Consider the following 27,939-nt stretch of genomic DNA (forward strand, 5'->3'; position numbering starts at 1 on the left):
TCTCATTAACACAATCAATGTTAGGATAAGTCACCAAGTGAAAAAGATCCTGCTCTCCATGTTGTCTCACATGGTAATAGAGACAATCACGTCTTCAAAGCCACATGCCTGTGTAAAACTGCACAAGGAATATTCTTTCACACCAGTAGTTTTTACAAACTAATTTTCACAACTACATTGGGAGAAAGAAAATAAATAGGCTTTCCAAATAAACTAGGGGAATCAAGGGTCTGAACATTTGCTCACAAGTTGGGTGCACAAAATCTGGAAAATTCCTAATCTAGTGCATTCACAATGGAAGAAACAAGTGCAAGCTGCTACATTTTTGTTGAGGGGAGTTGAGTTGAGTTGAGCACAATGACCCAGAAACAGTTCAGAGGCTGACTTAGGGGCTACCAGGTGCTGAGGCAGCTGTTTTAAAGACCCACTTCAGTGCTCTGAGACTTGGACCCAATATAAACAGTTAGACCCTCTAGCCTTCAATCTATCATACCACCTCACCAATCCCCACTTCCTATACACTTCTCCATCAGGCCAACTCAACCTTCTTTATTCACCTTTAATTGTCATTCGTTGCATCCATACCAATCCACAGTGATCTACCCATATCCCCTACCTACACATAGCACCTCCCATCCTCCAGAAGAACACATTCCAGCACTCCCATCTCACGCCCCTTAAAACTTCTCAGCAGACTACATCCAACTCATATCAACCTCACTCATTCACATAGCTCCTTATTGTTACTATACCAATATATTCCATTGTCCCTCTTCTGACAATTCGTCACTATGCTACATGGGTAGAGCTCAGGAGCCTCCCCTCATCCCCATTCCCTTATAGCCTCAGACCAACTCATGCCCTGCCAACCAATGCTTTTTTTAAAAAAATTCACTCACAGGATGTGGATGTCACTCCATGTATCAGGCCATGAGTTTTCAGATTGTATTGGGAATACAATTCGGCTGCTGCTGATGATCCACAATGCCTATGAATGTCCACTCTTCAGTTGCCAAATCTATTCAAAGTCTATCCATTTAGCACCATGATAGTGCCACAAAACTCGGTGGAGGATATACTCAATGCGGAGATAAGATTTTGTCTCCACAAGGACTGTTTGGTGGTCTCTCTTACCAATATTATCATGAATGTGAATTTGGGGGTATGTTAGTAAGTTTGCAGATGACACCAAAATTGGAGGTATAACGGACAGCGAAGAAGGTTACCTTAAAGTAAACAATATCATGATCAGATGGGCCAATGGGCCGAGGAGAGGCAGATAGAGTTTAATTTAGATAAACATAAAGTGCTGCATTTTGAAAATCAGGGCAGGACTTACACACATAATGGTAAGGTCCTGGGGAATGTTGCTGAACAAAGAGACCTAGGAGTGCAGGTTTATAGTTCCTTGCACATGGAGTCACAGGTAGATAGGATAGTGAAGATAGCGTTTGATATGCTTGTCTTTATTGGACAATGCATTTGAGTTTGGAGTTGGTAGTTCATGTTGCGGCTATTGGTTAGGCCACTATTGGAATACTGCGTGCAATTCTGGTTTCCCTGCTATCAGAAGGATGTTGTGAAACTTAAAAGAATTAGGAAAAGATTTACAGGGATATTGCCAGAGTTAGAGGGTTAGAGCTAAACAGCCTGCGGCTATTTTCACTTAAGCATCGGAGGCTGAGGAATGACCTTGTAGAGGTTTTATAAAATCATGAGGGGCATGGATAGGGTAATTAGACAAAGTCTTTTCCCAGGGTGGGGAAGTTCAAAACTAGAGAGCATAGGTTTAAGGGGCGAGTGGAAAGATTTAATTTAATTAGATTAGATTGCCTACAGTGTGGAAACAGGCGCTTCGGCCCAACCATTCCACACTAACCGTCCGAAGGGTAACCCACCCAGACCCATTCCCCTCTAACTAATGCACCTAGCACTATGGGCAATTTAGCATGGCCAATTCACCTGACCTACTCATCTTTGGACTGTGGGAGGAAACCGGAGCACCCGGAGGAAACCCTCGCAGACACGGAGAGAACGTGCAAACTCCACACAGGCAGTGGGCAGAGGCTAGAATCAAACCTGGGACCCTGGGGCTGTGAGGCAGCAGTGCTAACTACTGAGCCACCCAAGGGACAACTTTTTCATGCAAAGGATCGTGCGTGTATGGAAGGAGGTCCAGCTATATTGAAGAAACAGCAATATATTTCCAGCTCAGGATGGTGAGGGGAACTTGCATGTATCTGGTGGCCCTGTCCTTCTATATGGAAGTGGGTTTAGGAGATACTGTCTAAAGGATCTTTGATGAATTTCTGCAGTGTATCTTGTCAATGGTACACACTGCTGCTACTCAGCATTGACGGTGCAGGGTATGGATGTTTCTGGATGTGAAGCCAGTAGAGTAGCTGCTTTGTTCTGGATAGTGTCAAGCTTCTTGAGTTTGTTGGAGCTGCACCCATCTAGCTTGGGGGAGGGGCAAGGGTAACTTGATAATTAGCATTCAAGGTTTTCTTGCCCATGTCTGACCCGATTCCAAGGCGCTTCATCAAAGGCTGATGACTCCTAAGGAAGCTCCCTCACAACTCTACACCACCTCCTCGGATAGTGATGATGTCATCTGGGATTTTGTGTGTAAGATATGAATCTATGACTTTGGCTATGTCAGACCGTTGCTTGACTGTCTCAGATATATTTCCATTAAATGTTGGTAAGGAGGACATTGTAGGATCAACCAGGCTGTGTTTGTCATTGTAGTTTCTGGGGTCTTCATCAACTCACCATTATCCACCATGGATAGACCTAAAAGGGCTTGCTGTGAGAAAATAAAGTTTCAAGTATCTACTGGACACTTTGATAGGTATAAAACAAACTCGCATTGCTATAGTGGATTCAATACATTTAAATCAACAGTGAAAATATTATCTAGAATCAGGGGCAGGACATATGGCTCTGGGGTCTCAGTGTCATTTTGGCTAAGGCATGTGTCTACCCAATTCTGCAAAATCCAGAAAAGCAGTCAAACAAATTGAAATCTCCAGCTGACTTTTACCAGCATTCAATGCTTCCAATATCAATGCCAGTCAATGTATTGGTTAGCTTGGTAAAACTTAGTCTTTTTTCAGTATGTTAATGAACTTCAATTGATTTATACAATTGTTTTTCCAACTTGCAATGCCACAAGAGACTTACATACAAAAAAAATTGTATTATTTTCTTGACTTAAGCTATGGACCAACAGTTTCGATTAAAGATCAATTATACAGCAACAGTATCTATTAATAAAAGTATACGGTTGTTTTATCAACATATAATTTGTCATTTTCAAAGTTATATACATAAACACTAAATATTTACAGTTAGAAATATGTTTGTACTCAAATTAAACAGACAAACAAATTCAGTTTTATTTGAAAGAAAAATGGAACAGGAACAGTATGCCTTTCACAATCAACAGATGTCTAAAAGCACTTTACAGCTAATGAAGTGCATGTGACAAGTGTAAAGTAGGAACTAGAGCAACCAAACTGCAAGCTCTCACAAACAGCAAAGCAATAAAAGGGTCAAAAAGTGTTTTTGTGATGTTGACTGGAAGATGAATATTGGCCTCAGAACACAAGGAATTTCTTCAAACTAGTATAATTATATCTGCTGGAAAGGGCACTTGAGGCCTAGGTTTATAGTTTCATGTAAAAGATGGCATAACTGGCAGTCAATACTTCATCAGATAGTAAGCCTTAAATTTTGTGCTCAAGTCTTAGACTCAGCTTTTGGATATGAGCTAGCTACAAATGGAGCCACAGGGATACACAATGGATTATGGATGGATGCACCCCCACTGCATCTTATTGGAGAAGCCGTCAACACTGACCCTGAGTGTACACATTGTAGTATCATCTCTCAATGGCATGTTATCTGAATCTCCCAATAACATGCTTGTGGTGAGAATAATTGAACGGAAAGCATAGAATCACTCCTCACCCCCATTGTGAATTGTGATTAAACAGATAGTATGAGTACTCATTTATGATTTGCCCTGTACTGAATGCTCCTTTTGGTCTGGTCAGAGGCTTTTTCTCCCTTCCATAATGTTCATTTTCAGGAAATGGTCATTTTAATCAGCAATGTGTCTAAAAGTGCTGATGCACTGCCTTTATTAACCTGCCTGAGTGAGGAAATTGGTTGTTCATAAGTCAGTACATGCTCCACTTATTGAATTATAACAGTGATTAGACTTCAATGCTTCAAAATTATTTCATTGGTTACAAAGCATTTTATGACAGCCCCAAGTCATGAAAGGTACTTTTAAAGTACACTTTCTTTCTTTGTAATGTCAATTTACTCAAAACTATAATTTTGAGGATTACCAATGATATATGATTCAGAACATGAACAGATAAAACATGCAGCATATTAAAACTGGATTTGGCTTTGACTGTTTTTCCTTGTCTTTTTACAACATTGAACTTACATAGGTCTATAACATATCATAAGGTATTTAGAGCTCTATGGTTAAAAATGCCTCCAGCACACAATTTCCCCATTTTTCAATGCAACAATGTCTTTCTTATTCTCTTTCCTATTCTCTGCTGTACGGATGCTACGATTATAGGGACCTACAGACTACTCCCACCAGTGTCTTCTGCCTCTTATTTCTTACCCTCACCCATGTGAATGCTACATCTTCTGATCCAAAATCATTTCTTGCTATTGACCTTATTTCAGATCATGCTAGCAAAGCTCTCCCACTATCCTTTGCTTTCTGCATGTCTTTTTGAAAAGTCAAGTCATAGCTCTAAATGTTCAGTTTTCAGCTTTGATCTCCTTGTAACCACGTCTCCAAAATTACCGTAAGATCATACCCAATAACCTTTATTTGTACCTTTATTCATCTATATGATGCGCATTAAAAAAAAGTCATTAATCTTACCTTTTTACTATTTGCCCTCCTTTGATCCTAAATGTTTTTTCTTGGCATTGTACAATCTGTCCCTTCCATCCTGCTTTGGTTATTGAATAGCTGCTTTGCAATAATGCCATATCCTTTTGGTTTGTAAGCTTACACAACTCTTGCCAGAACCTTCCTCCATTCTATTTAATTTAAAGCCCTGTCTACAGCAGTAGTTATTTGATTCCTTGGGACACTGATCCCAGTATGTTTCAAGTGCAGACCGTCCAACCAGGTCAGCTCCTTGTACCCTAGTACTGGTGCCAGTGCTCCAAGAATTGAAACTCATTCCTCCCACACCAATTCTGGAGTCACATATTTAACTCCTTGATTTTATTTATCCTGTGGCAGTTTGCTCATGACTCAGGCAGTAATTATGAGATTATTATCTTGGTGGTTCTACTTTTTAGTTTAGTTCCTAATTGTTCAAATCCAGAGGAGAACCTCCTTTCCATGGTCATTAGTACTGACGTGGACAACAATAAGTGGATCCCTTCCCACCGATTACAAGTTCTCCTCCAACCCTGAAGAGATGTCCTTAATCCTGGCACAGGCAGGCAACACAGCCTTCGGGACTCATGATCATACCTGTGGAGAACAGTATCCATTTCACAAATTCTACTTTCCTTGACCTCTACTATGTTTCTATTTGTCCACCCACCAGAATGGCTTCCTGTTCTACAGTACCCTGGTCAGTTTGCTCATCCTCCCTGCAAGCCCCCACACAGCTTGTAAGACTTCATGATTGGTCAATTACAGGGACCGGTGGATTTTCAAATATTACTTCTGGGTTCCCATAGCTGCCTCATCTGCTGTTGCACTCTCCTGTTCCTTATCAGGGACCAAATTTGAATGACCTAATCTGAGGGTTGTGACCACTTACTGGAGCAGCATTCAAGTAGCTTTCCCCTTTCCTGATTTGGTGGATCATTTGCAATTCATACTCAAGTTCCTCAAATTGCAAAAACCTATTATATGTTTGCCCTGAATAATTTTAGGGTCCAGAAATACCCAAATGTAGTTGCAACAATACATCGCCCATTCTGCCATAGCTTCATTTACTAGTAATTACTCTAGCATCTCCTGTCTTTTCATTTTTTTACACTGGTATCAATCATATATTTAACAAGTATGTTCACCTCTCACTCTGGAGACCTTATTACTTGGAGTAAACCTAACTTAATGTATCTCTTTTACTCTGTGCATTGAGCTCCCATGTTGAACCAAATTCATAGATATACTTACTCCAGTAGAATCTTCGACCATCACTGTATCCCACTCCTTCTGGTTAATTCAGAGCTGTAGCAATGTATCATAGATTGCAACATTGTGGCTGCTGAGCTGCCTCTCCTCTAATCTGCAAATATCTCGCAAAGCAGACAACTGTATCTAATTGATGCCACTAGACAGATATGACTCAGTATCCTACTAATCACTGATGCAAAACTGCCCACTTTTGGAGCTGTCAGTGAGACCCCTCCCACCACCACAAAATTCTTGCTCTCTCTCTCTTAACTTGCTCAAGCTCAAGAGTTTTAGATCTTTACACTCCCTCAATTCTGCCCTATTGGACATCTCGGATTTCAATCTTTCCACTATTGATGGTTGTGCTTCCAGTAAAATCCCAAGATCTAGAATTCACTCCTTAGTCCTTTCCAACCCTCCCTTTTCTTCTATGATGCTTCTTGAAACCCACCACTCCAAAGCAAGCTTTTAGAAAGCTGTTCTCCTGCGGATTTTTAAAAAATTGCTTTTGCACTTAAGAACCTTGAGACGTCTTACTAAATTACGTGAGTCATCTGAATACAAGATGTTATAATATATGCTAGGAAGAGCATGCTGCAAACACCAAATCTGAAACAAACAATCAAATCCTGATGACCCAGGGCTATGGAGGAGATTGGCAGAACGCTGAACAGATTTACATGAATGATGATTATAATCCAAATCATTATTCACTTTAGTCTACCAGGATATCCCTTTTTCAATCCCTTGCCAAGAACTGAAAGGCGAGAATCTGGAAACATTCTCTTTAGAGCTAAGATGTCCCTCCTCATCCTTCTAAACTCCATTCAGTACAGACCCAGATTCCTGAACTGCTCTTCATATGACAAGCCCTGCATTCCCAGGATCATTTCTGTGAACTTCCTCTGGACTCCCTCCAAGGCCTGCTCATACGTCCTTAGGTACAGAGCCCAAAATTATACACAATAGTCCAAATGCGCTCTAACCAAGCTTTATATAGCCTCTCTACTCTTGTTCTCTACTCTCTACTCTAGTTCTCTCAAAATGAATGCTAACATTGCCTTCTTAATTGTCAACTGAACCTGAATGTTAATCTTAACAGAATTCTTTACGGGGATTCCAAAGTCCCTTCCAAAGCCTTTCCCCATTTGGAAAACAGTCTACACCTCTATTCTTCCTACCAAGATGTATCCCACACTATCCCATTACATTCCAACTACCACATCTTTGCCCACTCCTAGTCTCCAAGTCCTAATGCAGCATCCCCAATTCTCCAACACTATCTTTTCCTTTACCTATCTTTGTATAATCTGCAAACTTAGCAACAATGCCCTCAGTTCCTTCATCCAAATTGTTAATACTATTTTACAACTGAATGCATGCTGTCCTCATTGAGCAGTGTTTGCAGTTTTGGACTCTCCATTTTGAAGCTGGTTAGAAGAAAAGCCAGCTAAGAACAAGCTGCCCACTCGAGTCTCCTGTTTCTAAAAAAGCTGTTTGATGAATTTGTGAAATGTGATTGCTCTTCTGAAAGAACTTCACAATATCTTATTCAAGTGTCTACTAAGACTCCCGAGACATCCATATATGATTAGTATCATAACCACAACTGTAAACCGTAACATTGGCACACTCCAAAACTTTTTGTAACTTGTCTTATATGTTCAAAAATATCCACACTTGGTCAGAAAGTGTTTTTCTTTTTAAAATGTGTATATGTGTTTTTAGTTATTTATAAGTGGTAACTGTTACATTTTCATATGACAAAAATTGCAATTTAAACAACTTTGAATTATAATTGTCATTCTTGTAAATCTGTTCAAACACTCTACCAATCATCTCCATAGCCCTGGGTCATCAGGATTATATTGTTTCATTCAGATTTAGCATTTGTTTTATAATAAATTGATTATTTTATATTAATGAAAGAAACCTGGTTGGTCGATCTTTTCTTTTGAAATCTAAAACAGAGAAATAATATCAAGCCAAATCAAGACTTGGTTAAAAGATTTTTGAACTTATGCGGTGATCCAGGGAGCAGAGAGACTACAAAACAAAACACTGCATGACTCCCATCTTAGTCATAGCAACTGGCATAGACTAGTTGAGTTGAATGTCCTGTTTCTGTGTTGTAAAGTTCAAAGTGATTTTTTAAGGAATGAGAAATAAACTGACATTTCATAACAATTTATGACCTTTGCCTATTATGATGATTCATACTGGACTCGAAATGTTAGTGGTTTCTGTCTCCACAGATTCTGCCAGATTTGCTGAGTATCTCCAACATTCTGTGTTTGTTTCAGATTTCCAGCATATGCACTATTTTACCTTTATAGTATTTTTATCTGTTATATTTTATATTCTTGTAGATGACGATGCACCCATCACATTTGTTGTTGATGTAGTACAGTACACTGTCTCGTATAATGAAAGCAGAAAACAATGAGGCACATTCGCTCCGTGTTCTTGGAATTATGCAGTTATGTAGAGCCACATTTGGTTAGGGAATGATTTGAGTTCTCGTGTTTCCTAAGATCTTTGTTGCTTTGACTATTTAAAATTAAATTTCATTTTCTATTTGAAGTATAATTTGTCTATTAAAACATATGATTCAGAATCAATGTAAAATATATAAGTTACTAAAAGTGAAATGTTTATGATAATTTGTGTTTTTGAAGTTCATTTTATTTTGGTTTTCAGTTCTCCCACAGACATCTTAATACAAAATCATATTTTGACCTTATTGAATAACCATTCTTTCAGTTATCAACCTACATGCAGCCTGCCAAACAACTGAACATGATATTCGCCTCCAAAGCTACCTTGGGTACGAGACCTCGCTTTGTTTCAATTTTTAGCTTAGAAATGTGTTGCTGGAAAAGTGCAGCAGGTCAGGCAGCATCAAAGGAACAGGAGAATTGATGTTTTGGGCATAAGCCGCCCGAAACGTCGATTCTCCTGTTCCTTTGATGCTGCCTGACCTGCTGCGCTTTTCCAGCAACACATTTTTAAGCTGTGATCTCCAGCATCTGCAGACCTCACTTTCTCCTAATTGTTTAAATTTTTAAAACATGACAATTTTAAGTTCCTCCCTATCTATTGACCTCATCCAAATTTCGAAGCCTTTGAGATCTTTCAACACCTCCAATGCTAAAAATTTCCATTTCTTTTCCACTATTTGCAGCTGTGCCTTCAGCGGCCATGGCCCTAACTTCTGGAAAGCCCTCCTTAAATCTCTTTACCTTTCTGTCCTCCTTGAAGAGACACCTTAAAATCCATTTCTTTGATCCATCTTTAACCTCTCGCATTCCTCATTATTTTGTATCAAATTTTGTTTGATATCACCTGTAAAATACTTGGAGAATTTAAAATTGCAATACAAATCCAAGATGTTGTTTTTGTTATGCGGTAAATAGCAAAGAATTGGAGCTACACAGAGCAGCACGTGCTCCAACAAGGCTGCTGTATCTGTAGGGCATTGATTAGAATTTCACTCCCTTGTTCACTCCCATGTCCTTAGTAGCTTTCTTATTCATTGAAGTCACTAATTCCATTTTTAAAAACTTGTAATTCACCTGAATGATGGAGACACAGAACTTCCTCTGTGTAATGAGCTTTTTCTTACTTTCCCTTTAGTTAATTTGCAACAAAACCATAGAGCAATGTTGTAGGGGGAGATCATTCAACCTTATATACGTGTGGGAGCTTTTTGAAAGAAAAGGAGTTACCCAGATAATCCCACTCCCTTGCTCTTTCTCCACAGGCTTGCAATTTTTTAAAATCAGTTTTCTGTTAAAATCTACTGTTAAATTTAGTTTCCACCACCCTTTTAGACAATGCATTCCAAATCACAACATCTCACTGCACAATATTTCTTTTCCTTCAAGTAAGTAGCCTCTTGTTTTTTTGCCAATTATCTTAAGTCCATGTCCTCTAGTTACCAACATCACTCTCTACCACTGAAATAATTCCTCCTGATCTTCTCATCAAATCATTGATTTTGAAGATCTATATTATATCTTTCCTCTGACGTAATCATTTTTAATTTATTCTACACAACTTATAGTTTTGGGCCAGTGATTCTAGCAGCTGGTTTCATTCAAGATACATGTTTGAATGCCATACATTTCTACTGGTAGATATTATTAATAGTGCAAGGAGATTACATTGGGAAGGGCCAAGCGTTTTATTTGACGGAGGTCCATGCATTTACAGCCTTGTGGTCACATGGAAAATTGAAATCTAATGGATTTAATGATATTTGAAGTTGTCCACACTGATTAATGAGCTAGAACACCAATTCTATGAGTCAACAGTACGATGAATCTCTGGGACCCCAAGAAATTCAGAACAGGCCAACAGTGACTAAGTCAGGTGTATACAATATTAAACTCATAAAGCTTCAATCTAAAAGTGTTTTATGATTAGGTAAACCTGGATACAATTGTACTTATTTAAAAAAACTCACCAATTTGGAAGGAGAAAGATATTCTTCAATAAGGAATTCACATTCATCTTTAATAACTGGACTGGGATTTCGTAATCCTGGCTGCCCAAAATCCAGCACCCTAACTGTTGCAGTGCCTGTGCGGGTAACAAAGGCTGGGCAGTGATGAAGTTCCATTGATACCCTGCAAACAAAGAACAGTAATGAGTAGAACTGTAGCTTTTTTAAAAAAAAAGCTATGAACTTAAAAATACTATCAATTTAACTGTGGGCCAAATTTTACCAGAAATCTGATAAGTGTCAATTTTGACAAGTTTCATGGAGTTTCTCTCCAAGAGCCCTAGTGAGTTCTCTACCTTCAAAGTTTGGGAGAAGATTTGTAGCTCGGGTGCTCGTTGTTGTGGTTCTGTTCGCCGAGCTGGGAATTTGTGTTGCAGACGTTTCGCCCCCTGTCTAGGTGACATCCTCAGTGATTGGGAGCCTCTTGTGAAGCGCTTCTGTGATGTTTCCTCCGGCATTTATAGTGATTTGTACCTGCCGCTTCTGGTTGTCAGTTCCAGCTGTCCAGACAATGGAATGAGGACATGCCACAACCCAAAGTACTAGCCACATTACCATACATCAAAAACATTTCTGAACTGACAGCCAGACTACTGCGACCACTAGGACTCATAACAGCACACAAACCAACAGCCACTCTCAGACAACAATTCACCAGGATGAAAGACCCGATAATCAGCATGAGCAAAACCAATGTAGTGTATAAAATCCCACGCAAGGACTGCACAAAACACTACATAGGACAAACAGGAAGACAGCTAACGGTCCGCATCCATGAACACCAACCAGCCATGAAACGACATGACCAGCTATCCTTAGTAGCCACACACTCGGATGACAATCAACATGAGTTCGACTGGGACAACACTACTATTATAGGACATGCCAAACAGAGAACAGCCAGGGAATTCCTAGAGGCATGGCACTCATCCACAGATTCAATCAATAAGCACAGCGACCTGGACCCAATATACTGGCCACTGCAGCGGACAGCTGGAACTGACAACGAGAAGCGGCAGGTACAAATCACTATAAATGCCAGAGGAAACATCACAAAAGCGCTTCACAGGAGGCTCCCAAGCACTGAGAATGTCACCTAGACAGAGGACGAAACGTCTACAACACAAATTCCCAGCTCGGCGAACCAGAACCACAACAGTTCTCTACCTTCCCAAAGTTATCTGGTTACTTACTCACTATGCCCCTAAAGGTATCCCACTCATCATATTCTTCCATTTGCCACAGATGGTGCCACTGGTCACCCCAAAGAACTTCCCAGGCTTACTGGCACCAGCACCATGCTTAAAGGTTAACCATGCACCCAGACAAGCGCTGCCAGTCAGCAGCTGTCCTGAATGGTTCCTTTCAATTGCTTCAGACGGGTCAGGCAGAGGGAAATTGGCACCCTGCTTGGCCAACAAGAATCTAGCAGTCCTTGTGTAGTGGGGCTGCACGCAGTCACTGCCCATAGAGCATTCTCCAAGCTGTAGATGATCGATGAGCAAGATGGAGGGCTGGCCGAGTAAGTGGTGAGCTAGAATTACAATTTGCAGCTCTTTCATGTCAGGACTTCCAGTCGTCTTGTTTTTATGCTGCAGGTCAGAGCATGAGAATCTGCATATCAGCTAAGACGACATAATGCAAATTTAATGCACGCCTCGGGCCACTCGCTATTGAGAATCTTTGTCTTATTATTCAATACTTGGTTGGGAAATTGACTTTTTATCTTGACGTCAGATATTTCCTTACTGCTGATGTCACGATTCCCCCAACTTTCTTGCCATTATCCATGTTGTACAACCGACTGAGAAGATTTTACCCTTTGTTTTGAAAGTTGCAGTCTTCAAGAATGAGGACAATGATAGTGTCTGCAATCTTATAAGGACAGGAATGCTATAGCATGTCTAATAATAGATTATTCTGCACTTACAATGGAGCCAAATCTCTTAAATTACAACAGCCAGATTGTCAGCAAAAGGCTGGGTCAAGTCAATTGAATTCTAATTGTTATGTGCAAATTTTGAGGCTTGTAAATGAATTCTAAAGTTTAAATTGTAAGCTAAATTCCTCAAGCTTTGAGTGGGCCATATTCTTTCTTTCTTTAAGAAATCTGACATTTAACAGGATTTCCTACGGCACTACTCATAGTGAAATAACTCCACAGAGGCTGGTATCCCATCACTACGTCAACCTTTATTTGCATATGGAGAGTCCTTGACACTGATCCAGCCCCCTTAGAGCCAGCTCTTAGGGATGAGGATGTCTGACACTCCTGTTCTTATCTGTCAGCCAAGGTTCCTTAACTGAACCAGATTAACCAATCAGGGAACTCATTCTATGAAAATCCACCTGGCTGACCTCGCTACAATCACTACACAATACAGAGGAACCTCGATTATCCGAAGATCGGACTATGTGGCAAGATCGCAAGGTCCTGATGCTTGGCTAAACTAACTATATTATCTGGCATTTGATTATCCGGAATTTCATTAACCAATGAAATACTCCTCACCTGCTTACTTCAGACAATAGAGGTTCCTCTGTATATTTGAATGCCTCACACTTTTTTTTTAAACAGGATATGGATGTATTCGTACTTCACCCGAACTGCCTTTGGAAAAGTGGCGATGAACCATTACAGCAATTTTATAGACCAATTCACAGGACTGGATAAGAGTCAACTCCACTTGATTGTGGGATTGCAGTCATCGTATCACAGTAGCGTAAACATGAAATTGTCATGAAAACTTATTCAGTTCACTATGCCCCCCAAAGAAGGAAATCTACCATTCTTATGCAATCTGGTTTATATTTGGTTCCAGACTCAGAACATCAAGGTTAACCCCCCCCCTCCATCTGAAATGGTCTTCAGTTGTATTAGAGATGAGAAATAAATTCAATGCTTGACATGTGACTAACATTTTGTCAATGATTAAAAATAATCAAAGAGCATATCTCTTTGCTTCAAAATGTCATTGCTCAGAGACACAACATATTTTTCATTTCTACAAATTAGAGGAAATAGAATGATGGGCATAGTGTGTTTTGGAAACGCTAATCAGCAATGGTGCAGAACAGTCACTGGGTATGTGAAGTCCTGTTGTCAGTTAAAGCTGAAAAAGGAAAATGAATAATTGAAACACTTAACTGTAGATACTCTGCTACCAACATCTTGCACGGAAGTAACGAGAGAACATGTAAAGGTGAAATGTTCGTGGGATATACTAAAGAAAATCTATGGTCACATTTGACAACTTAACAGTAATTCACCATCTGTCAAGACATTCTGGGAATCTGAAAGGTGCTACATAAAATGTAAATGCTTTCCTTCCTTATTTCAAACAATGCAATTTGTTTCAAGCCTGATTAGGTCCAGACATTTACATTTGCAAAGATTTGTTAGATCTTTTCTAAGTGGTTGATACTTTTTAACCAGTTACTATACCTTCAAAACTATAGGAATGAAGATACAACGCAAGTTTACCATCAGGTTTTGCACAACATTCTACCATGCCCCATAGTCGGAACAAATTTACTGAACTTAACCCAACAAGGCACAAATATCCGCAACTACCATGTAATTGAAAATATTGGGTGGGATTTCCTTCTGTACTAGTGCAACCACATCACAAATATACTCTGCTATGGCTTTAATCAGAGTTCTTGAACCTGCAATCAGGACTCATTGATTAGACTGAATGAAATGTAGTTATGAAGTACTGGGGAGAAGCCCTTGGCAGATGGAAACCCAGCTACTTACAGGTCCTTAAAGGCATGTCACGCAGGTAGAAATCTGGGACAGGAACTTTCTTGAAATTGATATATTTGAGACAACCTAGAAACAGTATCGCCCAGCCTTTTTGAGCAGCTAGAATCCATAGCTTTCTTAATAAAGATTTGAATACTGCAAAGGTTTTATAGGGCAAGTCCTATTGATTTTTTTTTAAAAATTCATTTACAGAGAATGTGCACACTTCTGGTAAAGTCAATATTTATTGCCTATCCTTAAAGCCCCCTGAATGGGGTGGTTTGCTAGATGTTTGAAAGTCAAACACTCTGCTGTGGATCAGGAGAAACATGTCGGCCAAATCAAGTAAAGACATCAGATATCCTTCCCAGAGGGACATTAGTTTTTATGAGAATGAGTTTGATGTCACCATTACCAAGTGTAGCTTTATGTTTCAGAGATATTAGCTGAGTTCAAATACTAACGGGTGACGTGGGATTTGGCCCGAGCTTCTCGAATACTAGTCCATTAACAAGACTAATACACCTCTGTTCCCCACCCCTACACAAGTTGGTATGGTATTGGCTGGTTCCCAGGTAAAGCATTTCTAATGAGCTTCTGAAATAGTGTGCAATAAGGATGCACCATTGTAACAAATGAAAGAAACGTAGACACATTTGGTTCAATACGCACTGTTGAAAATCTAAAAATGCATTGAAATTGCAACAACAACATAGAGGAATAGGGAATAAAAAACATATGGTCTTGAGGAATGTTGTGGGAATAGAGAGATGGTGAGGATTCAGCAGTGGGTTTCTCTTTTATTCAAGATGGCATGAAGTTGTTGTAGGATTGTTTGATATGGAATGTATGCTGCTCTGCAGCAGAGAAACAATGACTAAGGGGGCAAAGGTAATTACTTTAGCAGTTGTCAAGGGTTCTTATAATTGCTGCTCCCCTTCTACTTTAAAATAAATCAACTTGTTAAATTAATAGGGTGGGAATCTGACCACAATCTGCATCACTGAATATATCAAAAAAAAAGCTTTTAGCAACAGAACCATGGCTGATGTAGAAAGCCAAAGATGAGACAGATTATACTCCAGGCAGATCAAGAAGCAATAGCAAGATAGATATTCATCCGAATGGATAGTGGGTGATACTTGCTAGGTAGATATGCTTAAAGAATGATAAACCAATCAAATAAGCAAGGCCAGGAGGGGTTCAGGTTCTTTTCCACTTGACTCCACCCCCAAAAAAAATAGTGAAGTGATAAGGAGCTTCATAAATATGAGCTTCCCCTTTTCTTACAATGCATCAATACTTAAAGATGACAAGAAGCAAAATACAAACAAGCTTACTTTTGGTAGCAATATAGAAGGACGTTAAATGGTAACCATAGGTCTGAAACTCTCAAAGTTTGTCTCTTTGCTGATAAAGATTTGTCAAACTTTACAAATCAAATCAACTCCTGTAAACACAGAAAAAAAACTGCATCACGACATATTCAATATTTTTATTGCATTTTTGAATGACCTCATTATTGAGTTGTTTCATTAGGAATTAGGTTTATTTCAATTAGTAAGAATGTCAGTTTCTACTTCAGTAAAATAGCTCCTCTGTGCAGGGCTGCAAACCAAGGTACAGTTCAAAATATGATGAGATTATTTTTTAAATAGTTATAAATATAAAGCAGTTTCATTAGGATTCAAAATGTTCAAGTTGGAAACCCTTTCTCAGAATTGGTGTAAAGTGGCAGGAGAATTCCTTTACATTGAAGACAGACTTGCATTCCTATATTCCAACAATAAAATATATGGCTAGCAAAATTCAACAGGTCTGGCAATGTATCCATGGGAAGAAAGCAGAGCTAACATTTTGGGTGTAGTTACTGCATCAGAAACATTCTGACTGTTTATGTGTTCTGACAAGGAGTCACTGGATTCAAAACAATAACTCTGCTTTCTTCCCATTGATGCTGACTGACCTGCTGAGTTTCAGCAGCAATTCCTGTTTTTGTTTCAGATTTCCAGCATCTGCAGTTCTTTGTTTTATTCCTATATTCCAATGTGCTCTTGAGGAAATGAAGTAACTTGGAAGTGGTGAAGTGTAGGAAATGCGAGAGCCTACTTGTGCCCAGCAAACTCCCATTAAAAAATGATAATGGCCACAATCTGTTAAGAGGACACAACCTGTTTAAAAGAAATCAGAAAGAAGGGAGATAATATGTTACAACAAACAAAAGCCAAAAGTGGAGATGCAGCAAGCCCATTTCTAATCAACTCAAAAAATATTTTGGCCTCAAGTTGCCATGTGTGACCTGAGAATATTTTAGTGAATGAAACAGCCATCTGGGAATTGAATGATTGGGGTAACCAGCAGGCAAATTCCTTAACCTGTGAGGTTAAGGCTTGGTAGATAAATACAGGAAAGAATGAGAAGAGAGACTTAAAAGGAGTGAACACAATGACGCCCAGCTAATGCTCTGAATAGGGGTTCACTTCATATTATTGGAAGATGGTGGAATTTGAGTTCAATTAATACTAAAAAATCTGAAATCATTTATTTCATAGCTACCATCACGATCATTAGTGGTCATAAAAACTCATCTTGATCACTAATATCCTTTACAGAAGATATCGCCCATACTTACCCAGTCTGGCCAACATGGGGACTCCAGACCAAACGCATGTGTTAACTCCCAAATGATGCTAACATATCTTAGCAAACCACTTGGTTCAAAAGCAATTTGTAATGTGCAATAAATGTTGCCCTTGTCTCTGATACCCACATCCCAAAAAAGAATAAAGATTTATTTATTTTTCTATGAATGATATGATAAAAGAGAGGAAAGTGATGACTGGTTCAAGAAATGGAGAAAAAAAAAAGAGTAAAAAGAAATGAGAAAGGGGGAGACGATATGTGACAGCAAACAAAGGACAAAAGTGGAGATGCAGCAAACTCTAGCCCATTTATAATTTACTTACAAAATGTCTCCAAATAATTAAAACTTGTAGGATTGAGACTCCACATTTGACATTGATTAACTTGAACTAATTTTCAGTTTCAGAATTTTTTAAAAATTCATTCATGGAATCCCAGTGTTCCTGCTAAAGCCAACCTTTGTTTCCCATTTCCATTTGCACATTTGCACTTTGATGGTGATCCACCTACTTGACCAATATAATGTAGATATTCTGACAGTGGTGTTGGGGAGGGGATGTCCAAGAATTTAATTGCATGATAGTGAAGGAACAGCAATATGTATCAAGTGGTGATGGGCCCATGCCCTTTGTTCTTTGTAGCAGGGGTCATAGATTTAGAAGGTACTGTTGGCCAAGTCTTGGTATGTTATAGAGTCATACAGCACAGAAACAGATCCTATGGTTCAACTCATCCGTGTGACCACATATCCACTTTGACCTAGTCCCATTTGCCAGCATATGGCCCACATTCATCTCAACCCTTCCTATTCATCCAGATGTCTTTTAAATATTGTAATTGTACCAGCCTCCACCACATCCTCTGGCAGCTCATTCCATACACAGAGCACCCTCTACACGAAACTGTTACATTTCAAATTTTTAAAAAATCTTTCCCCTCTCACCGTAAACCTATGTCCTCTAGTTTTGGACTCCCCTAACCTAGGAAAAAGACCTTGGCTATTGACCCTAACCAAGCCCCTCAATTTTATAAACCTCTATAAGTCTACTCCGCAGTCTACAATACTCCAGGGAAAAATGCCCCAACCTAATCAAGCACCTTCTATAGCTCAAACCCTTCAGTCCCAACAACTTGTAAATCTTTTCTGCACTCTCTCAAGTTTAACATCTTTTCTTTGGAACGACAACCAGAATTATATGGAGTATTCCAAAAGTGGCCTCATCAATGACCTGTACAGCTGCAACATAACATCCCAAATCCTATACTCAATGTTCTGACCAATGAACGCAAGCATCTCAAACACTTTACTTACCACCTTGTCTACCTACAACTCCACTTTCAAGGAGCTATGCATCTGTATCCCTACGTCTCTTTGGTCAGCACTGCTCGCCAGGGCCCTACCATTATGTGTATAAGTCTTGCCCTGGTCTGCCTTACCAAAATGCAACACCACATATTTATCTAAACTAAACTCCATTTGCCACTCCTCAGCCTATTGGCCCATCTGATCAAGGCAGAGCTTTTGAAATTTTCAGTGCGGAAACTCACTGCCCTGAAGTATGGCACACAGTAACTTAATAGAAAACATCACACTGTTCCCTGAAGCAAAAACATTTTCAAACGTTTTAACTTTGATTAGTCTAGTTCAGAATCTGTATCACTCAAGACAGGAAACCAGCACCACAAGCTTCCAACACATTTCCATATCTTGCATTATGTACAATTATTTTTGTTTTCTGTTGACCTGGCGTGGTTATGTTAATAAGGGAATATTTCTGTTGTAGGAATGTAGAACTAGTCTCTACTATACTGTCAATATCATTACTAATCCGCAGAACAAAACCAATATTATTTGCTTTCAGACATTGTTTCTATTTTAAAAACAGATGTCATTAATATTTCCATTTGCAATTCTGTGACTGCCAGTAATTTCTGTATAGACTATCTGGAGTCTGCATGCAGACAAGTGAGAAAACGAATTATATCTACTTGTGCTATAGTTTATTTGTCCAAAAAACAGGAATGGAGTTTTGTTTTCTTTACAATTTGAAATAAGAAAGATGCTACACCAATATTTTGTCCAATCGCATCCTTGGAATTTCCCAGCAAAGGATCATATTCATAGAGCTGCTGGACTAACTCAACTAAGCAAACAAATCACCAACTGTAGAAGACAAAATAGTAATCACTATAACTAATACAAGCAGACATGTGAATGTAATGCGAGATTGTTAAAAGCCAGTCTTGCATCACAGATTGTTGCATGTAGGAACAGATTTCATTGCTAAAATTACAGATAACATGAATTTCCTCTTAAGACCTCTTTACCACTCTCTTTCAATAAAAGCCCACTCGTAACCCATTTTTTAAATCCTAACTCAGTAATCTGTTACAGCTATGAAAAAGGTTTTGAACATTTTGTTATAATAATGATGCCCAATGGAAATTGCTGACTAGCCAAGATGTGACTATGGCAACAGTATTTTAGTCACATGCAACAATTTTGGGAAAGGATGTGCCACATGCACTCAAACCAGATAAATATACTTCACAGGAGCATGTTTACTTAGATCTATACCATTCAATAATCGAGCTCTCAACGATCAATAAACAATTGCAGAATCAGCTCTGCACAATATCCACAAATGCAGAGCTGTTAAAGCATACAAGATCATGTCCCCAGTAAGACGATTACTCATTTTTGATTAACAGTTAATGTTTCAAGTTCAATTACTCTTCTTCACAACTCTGCAATTTCTCGTCAAAAATGATGCCAGTACTCGTGTTTCTCCAGCACCTTTTAAAGTTCAGATCTTCAGCTTCTATTTTGTTTTTATTATTTATTTTTCATTGGTTAATTAGATATGCAGTTACCAATATGTAGCTAGTGGGTAACATATTTCTCAGCACTGTGCTATACAAAGGTAGGAGGCTAGTGGTGATTCAATCTTCCCGTTCCAACAATTCCCCGTGAAAAGAAATTTTCCTTAATCTTTCAATAAACTTACATTGGTAATCCCACTTTACTGACTCCTAACCAAAGAAACAGATACTATTTCCTTATCAAAACCTTTTATAATTTTAAACACTTAACTCTTCCCTTTATCAGTAAAAACTACAGCAACACTTATTTATACAGCTCCATTCATGTAGTCAAACATTCCAAGGTGCTTCACAAACCATTTCCCAAACAAAACCTGACTCTGAAATAAAGAAGCAAATATTAGATCAGATGACCAAAAGTTTATTAAAAAGAGATGCATTTCAAATTACTCAGGAGAGCAGAGTTGCTGTTGCAATACACACTTGAATATGCATGTCGTAATCTGGAGGTTTCGATAGTGATGGTAATGGTTCCAACTTACTATCCACCACATGCTGGCAACGAATCCCTCCCACTCTTATCACCTGCTACGTATAAGCACCGGAAGGACTTGCAGTTGATAATTAACCTATTTGACTTCATTATTAAAAGCACCTTTCTTGGCTGAGAAGTTTGACTCAACCTGGAGCTTATGACTCAAAGGTAGAGATGATGCTCTAGAGTCATAGGGATGTACAGCATGGAAACAGACCCTTTGGTTCAACTTGTCCATGCCAACCAGATATCTTAAACAAGTCTAGTCCCATTTGCCAGCATTTGGCCTATCTCTCTAAACCCTTTCTATTCATGTACCAATCCAGATACCTTTTCTTTTAAAAAGAATGAAAGTACTTTATTTTTATAATAAAAAAACTTTTATAACAGCTGGCAGCTTGTTTTGTATACACACCAACATCTGTATTGGAAAGTTGCTCTTGAGGTCCCTTTTATACCTTTACCCTCTCACCTTCAACCTATGCCCTCCAGTTTTGGACTCCCCTGTCCTGTGAAAAAGACCTTGGCTATCCATGCCCCTCATGATTTTATAAACCTTTATAAGATCATCCCTCAGATTCCGACACTTCAGGGAAAATAGCCCCAGCCTATTCAGCTTCTCCCTATACCTCAAACCCTCCAATCCCGGCAAAATCCTTATTAATCTTTTCTGCATCCTTTCAAGTTTAACAACATCCTTCCTATAGCAGAGACCAGAATTGAACACAGTACTCCAGAAGTGGCCTAGCTGATGTCCTGTATAGCCGCAATATGACATTCCAACTCCTGTACTCAATGTATTGACCAATAAAAGCAAATATACCAAATTCATTCTTCACTACCCTGTCTAGCTGTGACTCCCCATTCAAAGAACTATGAACCTGCACCCCAAGGTCTCTTAGCTTGGCAACACTCCCCAGGACCCAAACATGAGCGATGCCCTGGTTTGCCAGACCAAAATGCAACACCTCACATTTATCTAAATTAAATGCCATCTGCCACTTCTCGACCCATTGTCCCATTTGATCAAGGTCCCACTGTACTCTGAGGTAACCTTCTTCACTGTCCACAACACCACCAATTTTGGTGTCACCTGCAAACATTCTAACCATTCCTCCGATAGTAACATACAAATGATTTATATAAATGCCAAGAGGCAGTAGACCCAGCACAGATGCCAGCACACACCATTGGTCGCAGACCTCCAGTCCAAAAAACAACCTTCTACCACCACTCTGTCTCCTGCCTGCAAGCCAATTCAAAGGGATATGGAATAAACTGAACCCAAGAGAATAAGAAATAGGAGCAGTAGACTTCGCAGTGTCTTGAGCCCACTCTGTTTTCAATACGATCTGGGTTGACACATTATTCCAACTCAATTTTCCTTAGCCCTTGTTTCCCTGAGGAACCAAAGTATGTCTGCCTCCGTTTTAAATATATTCATAATGGAGAATCCACAATCTTTGGAATACAAAATGACAAAGTTTCACAACCCCTGGGTGAAGAAAATTTTCCACATTTCAATTTTAAATCGTTGACCACTTCTCCTGAGACACTGCCCGGGTGTTGTAGGTTCCCTTGCTAGGGGAAATAATCCCTCAGTATCTATTGTGTCAAGCCCCTTCAGGATCTTATTTACCCTGTGTTTAAATGCAGAGTCAAGAACCTTTCCCACTGTGTTTGGCTTGCCAGATGTATCACGAGGTCCTCTTCAACTTTATAAACTATTAAGGCAGATTTATTCAGCATTAAACAACAAACTACGTAACCACTCTTTAGGATACCAAATAAAAATACAAAATTTAGTTTTACTATAATAGTGATCTGAATCTTGAATCATAACTTTTAGTTTCTTATAGGAAGTTGAGTTTTGTCAAGTGTTGGAATCTCAGCTGCTGTCATCACTTATAACTTTAATAATGACTGGGAAGCTGGATATAAAACACCAGACATATATTCAACTAGCGCAGCTTTAGAAATGGAACAAGTCAAGTGGATAACACAGACTCATCGCATTCACTTCACTGACTCGATTCATTACTTTCTGTGATTTTAAGTTAAAAGGGAATAAAAAAGTTTATTCAACATGTTACCTGTAGTAAGGTTCAAACAAATCCAACTGATTTCCCTGCTTGAAATGAAATTTCAAGTTTACAATTAAGTAAATATCTTAAAAAATATGAAGATACTCAACTGGTTGCATACATAGGAGAAAATAAATGCAGTACATCAAAAGGTTAAGGCTTTTCTGTTCTATTCTTCATCTTAATCTGGTGCCAAAAGTGCCAGAGTATGCCCACTCTGTAAATGAGCCTCATTTTAATCATATGAGTTGCATGTGTGACCAGAAACAAAATAGCATAACTCAATACAGTGAAATACTTCATTATTGCAACAAGCTGCATTTTTTCTTTGCCAATTTTCTTTATTTTGCTCCTAACTAAGCCAAGGGGCAGTGGGTAGCCTTTGATTTCTTAATAATTTTATTATGAATATTTTTGATAACTGTTTATCTTAAAATTCCAAAAGCTGCTTTTAACTCTCTTTTGCATCCGTGTAATCTCTCTCAGTTCAACAACTCTCTAGTCTTTTTTGCATCCTGATTTTAAGTACTGTATGATTAGTGGGTATGCTTTCAGTTGCCCAAGGCTCAAGCTCTGGAACATCCTCTGACACCACAATCTTCTCTTTCTTCTTTTAAGACACTCTTTAAAATCTCTCTCTTTGATCATCTGACCTAATATCTTCCTTTGTGGTGTTTGCTTATTTTGTTTTTATTGTGTTGTTGGGAAAAGATATGAAGAAATACAGAAACAAAGCTTCCTGTTCCTATGTAATCAGTGAGTGGGAGATGACTATTTAACTACATTGGCAACATATTTCATACCCACCTGTGCTTCCTAGATCTCAAAAAGTGTATGAAATGAGCACATTTTGAACAGGATCACTAGCTGCGATTGGTATCATAGCCATCCTTCTGATTAAACCCTGCCCTAGTTTAACAGTGCTTAGATCAAACACAAAGATCAGGAATCAATTTCTAAAAAGAAATAACTTTTATTTCTTTATAAAGTATACAACAAAAATCCTGCCAATACTGGAAGGCTGCAACAAAAAGAAAATACTCAGCAAGGCAAGCAGTATCTGTGGGAGAGATAATATTTCAGGCTTGTAAATATCATGTTGCAGACATGAAAGTGAACATTCTCCATAGATGTTGTCTGGCTTGTTGAATATATCTAGCATTTATGTTTGCATGACATATCTTTAACATGATAAATGTAAATGTTACAATTCTTTAAAATATGTAAAAATGCAGCAAAACCAGTTGGGCACAGTGAAATCACACAAACAGTGAACAGACAATGACCAATTTGCTTTTGTGATATTGGTAGATACATGAATGTCAGCACTAATACACAGATAACAGTGTCCAATAGTGTCCTGGGAGATACTGGCCGGTTGGAAGCTCAGTTGGACAAGGCAGTGTGCCCCCAGTATCAGCATTCCAACAGTGCGGCACTTCTTCAGTACTGACCTTCGGACAGCGCAGAGCTCCCTCGGGCACAGACTGTCCGATGGCGCAGCGCTCCCTCGGGCACTGATCCTCTGAGGGAGAGGCACGCCGTCCGCACTGGCCCTCCGAGGGAGAGGCGTTCCTCGGCATTGACCCTCCAACGGCCAGTTACTCCATCAGGCAGTGACCCTCTAACAGAACAGCATTCCTGCACCACTGACACTCTGACAGCACGGCGCTCACTCAGCATGGGCCATTCAACAGTGTGGCGCTCCCACAGGCATGGGCCCTCTGACAGTGTGGCACTTCCTCAGGCACGAGCCCTTGGATAGTGCAGCACTCCCTCAGGCTCAGGCCCTCTGACTGTGTGGCTCTCCCTCAGGCAGTGACCCTCCGACAGACAGAGCTTGCTCAGCACGGACCCTCCAATGACGTGGCGCTCACTCAGCCCTGGCCTTCCGATGGCCAGTCGCTCCATCAGGCAGTGACCCCCCCCCCTCCCCGATAGCGCAGTGCTCGCTCAGTATTGACCCTCCGACAGCGTGGCGTTTCCTCAGCACTGACCCTCCGACACTGCGGTGCTCCATCATACAGTGACCCTCCAACATTGCGGTGCTTCCTCAGCACCAATCTGCCGACACCACAGTGCTCTCTCAGAAAGTGCCCCTGCGACACCGCGGTGCTCTCTCAGCACTGACCCTCCGACAACCCGGCGCTCCATCAACAGTGACACACTCTATGACAGCACGGCGCTTCCTCAGAGAGTGACCCTCCAACAACCCGCCATTCCTTCAGCACCAACCCTCGGACAGCGCGGGCACTCCCTCAGCACCGATCCTCCCTCAGCAACAACCCTTTGACACCACGGCACTCACTCAGACAGTGATCTTCCGACAGTGCGGCGCTCCTACAGGACTGATCCTCCGACAGCGCAGCTGTCCGTCAGCACTTTTCCCCCGACAGCGTGGTGCTCCCTCTGCACTTGACCCTCGCATAACCTGGCACTCCGTCAGCACTGACCCTCCAAACATTTGGCGCCCCCTTGGTATAGACCCTCCGACAGTGCGGCGCTCCCTTGGCACTGCTCCCCCGACCCCGATAGTGCAGCTCTCCATTGGCACTGACTCTCTGACTGTGCGGCGCTCGCTTGGCACTGATGCTCTGACTGCGCAGCGCTACCTTGGCACTGCTCCTCCACCCCCCTGACAGTGCAGCACTCCCTCAGCACTGATCCTATGACTGTGCGGCACTCCCTCAGCACCGACCCACCAACAGCATGCCGCTCCTTCAACACCAACTCTCCGACAGTGCGGTGCCCCCTCAGCATTGACCCTCCAACAGTGCGGCGCTCACTCAGACAGTGATCCTTCGACAATGCGGCATTCCAGACAGTAACCCTTCGATGGAGTGGTGCTCCCTCAGCACTCACCCTCCAATAGTGCGGCGCTCCCTCAGCACTGACCCTCCAACAGCGCAGTGCTTCCTCAGCATCGACCCTCCGACACCACAGTGCTCTCTCAGACAGTGCCTCTCTCGCTGTGGCACTCCCTCAGCACAGACCTTTCGACATTCCAGCGGCCCCTCAGACAGTGAATCTCAGACAACGACCATCCGTCAGAACGGCGCTTCCACAGCGTTGACCCTCCAACACCGATGCTCTAACAGCATGGCGCTCCCTCAACACTGATCCTCCGACAGCGCTGACCCTCTGACAGCGCGGCGCTCCGTCAGCGCTGACCCTCCGACAGTGCAGCACTCCCACGGCACTGACCCTCCTCGGTACTGACCCTCCGACAGCGCAGCGCTCCCTCAGCATCGACCCTCTAACACCACGGTGCTCGCTCAGTCAGTGCCTCTCGCCGCGGCACTCCCGCAGCACAGACCTTCCGACAGTCCGGCGGCCCCTCAGACAGCGAACCTCCGACAGCAGGTCACACCCTCAGCACAGACCTTCCGACAACCCGGTGCTCCCACACCACAGACCCTACGACAGTGCGGTGCTTTCTCAGCACTGACACTCTGACAACGACCATCATCGGAACAGCGCTTCCACAGCGCAGACCCTCCAACACCAACCCTCTAACAACATGGCGCTCCCTCAGCACTGATCCTCCGACAGCGCGGAGCTCCCTCAGCACTGATCCTTCAACACCGCAGTGCTCCATCAGACAGTGACCATCCAACAGCGCGGCACTGCCTCGGCACTGACCCTCCAACTGCGCGGTTGTCCTTCAGCACTGACCCTCCGTCAGCGCGGCGCTCCGTCAACACTGACCCTTCAACGGCGCGGTGCTCCATCAGCACTGACCTTCCGACAGCGCGACACTCCCTCGGCACTGACCCTCAAATGGCGCGGCTGTCCTTCAGCACTGACCCTCCGACGGTGCAGCGCTCCGTCAGCACTGACCCTCCGACAGTGCGGTGCTCCGTCAGAACTGACCCTCCGACAGTGGCACTCTCTTGGCATTGACCCTCCGACTCTGCTGCGCTCCCTCAGCACTGATCCTCCGACAGCGCAGTGCCACCTCAGCAATTGCTCCCACACCTCTCCCGACAGTGTGGCGCTCCCACGGCACTGACCCTCCGACAGTGCGGCGCTCCCATTGCACTGACCCGCCGACACTGCGGTGCTCCCACTGCACTGACCCTTCTCAGTACTGACCCTCCAACAGTGCGGCGCACTCATGGCACTGACCCTCTGACAGTGCGGCGCTCCCATGGCACTGGCCCTCCTCAGTACTGATCCTCCGACAGTGCAGCGCTCCCATGGCACTGACCCTCTGACAGTGCGGCGCTACCACGGCACTGGCCCTCTGACAGTGCGGCGCTACCACGGCACTGGCCCTCCTCAGTACTGATCCTCCGACAGTGCGGCGCTCCCATGGCACTGACCCTCCGACAGTGCGGCGCTACCACGGCACTGACCCTTCTCAGTACTGACCCTCCGACAGTGCGGCGCTACCACGGCACTTACCCTCCAACAGTGCGGGGCTCCCACGGCACTGACCCTCCGACAGTGCGGGGCTCCCACGGCACTGACCCTCCTCAGTACTGACACTGCGGCGCTACCACGGCACTCACCCTCCGACAGTGCGGCGCTCCAACGGCACTGACCCTTCTCAGTACTGATCCTCCAACAGTGCGGCGCTCCCACGGCACTGACCCTCCAACGGTGCGGCGCTCCCACGGCACTGACCCTTCTCAGTACTGATCCTCCAACAATGCGGCGCTCCCACGGCACTGACCCTCCTCTGTCCAGACCCTTCGACAGTGCGGCGCTCCCACAGCACTGACCCTCCGACAGTGCGGCGCTAACCCTCCAACAGTGCGGCGCTCCCACTGCAATGGCCCTCCTCAGTACTGATCCTCCGACAGTGCGGGACTCCCACGGCACTGACCCTCCTCAGTACTGACACTGCGACAGTGCGGCGCTACCACGGCACTCACCCTCCGACAGTGCGGCGCTCCAACGGCACTGACCCTTCTCAGTACTGATCCTCCGACAGTGCGGCGCTCCCACGGCACTGACCCTCCAACAGTGCGGCGCCCCCATAGCACTGACCCTCTGACAGTGCGGCGCTCACACTGCAATGGCCCTTCTCAGTACTGACCCTCCGACAGTGCGGCGCTCCCACGGCACTGACCCTCCGACAGTGCGGCGCTCCCACGGCACTGACCCTCCGACAGTGCGGCGCTCCTTCAGCTGGAATTCTCTCTTCCCGACTCCTCTACTCTCTCTCATTTCTGAATCCCATCTCTTTACAAGGGTTTTGATCAACCATCCTGAAATCTCGTCAGGCTCGGTGTCAATCTCTGTTTGATAAACGACCCCTCCAGGCAGTTTTGTGTACTTTTAAGAGCGCTCTTTAAATAATTTGTGGTTATTCAAGTAACAAGTTATTGTTGTCCCATGTGACGCCTCCCTGTTCCCTAGCAACCGGGAAAAGCCCCTGAGCTTATCGATCGATAAAAACCCTCC

The 27,939-nt window shown here is 42.1% G+C and overlaps 1 protein-coding gene across 2 annotated transcripts in view; it reads right to left on the reverse strand.

The window, feature by feature from the left end:
- lrrc56 (leucine rich repeat containing 56) overlaps positions 1 to 27,939 on the reverse strand; it is a 134,754-nt gene that overhangs the window by 106,702 nt on the left and 113 nt on the right. Inside the window, exons 2-3 of one of the 2 annotated variants that reach the window (XM_060838536.1) lie at positions 15,783 to 15,892; positions 10,656 to 10,818 (exon numbers count right to left, since the gene is read on the reverse strand). In XM_060838536.1, coding sequence (XP_060694519.1) covers positions 10,656 to 10,811 — 156 coding nt within the window. In that variant the 5' untranslated portion in view covers positions 10,812 to 10,818; positions 15,783 to 15,892. Of the gene's footprint in view, positions 1 to 10,655; positions 10,819 to 15,782; positions 15,893 to 27,041; positions 27,099 to 27,939 lie in introns of those variants that run through there. The other variant, XM_060838537.1, reaches the window with a different exon arrangement.

This window comes from Hemiscyllium ocellatum, chromosome 18 (genome assembly GCF_020745735.1).
Source record: "Hemiscyllium ocellatum isolate sHemOce1 chromosome 18, sHemOce1.pat.X.cur, whole genome shotgun sequence".
Taxonomy (NCBI): Eukaryota; Metazoa; Chordata; class Chondrichthyes; order Orectolobiformes; family Hemiscylliidae; genus Hemiscyllium; species Hemiscyllium ocellatum.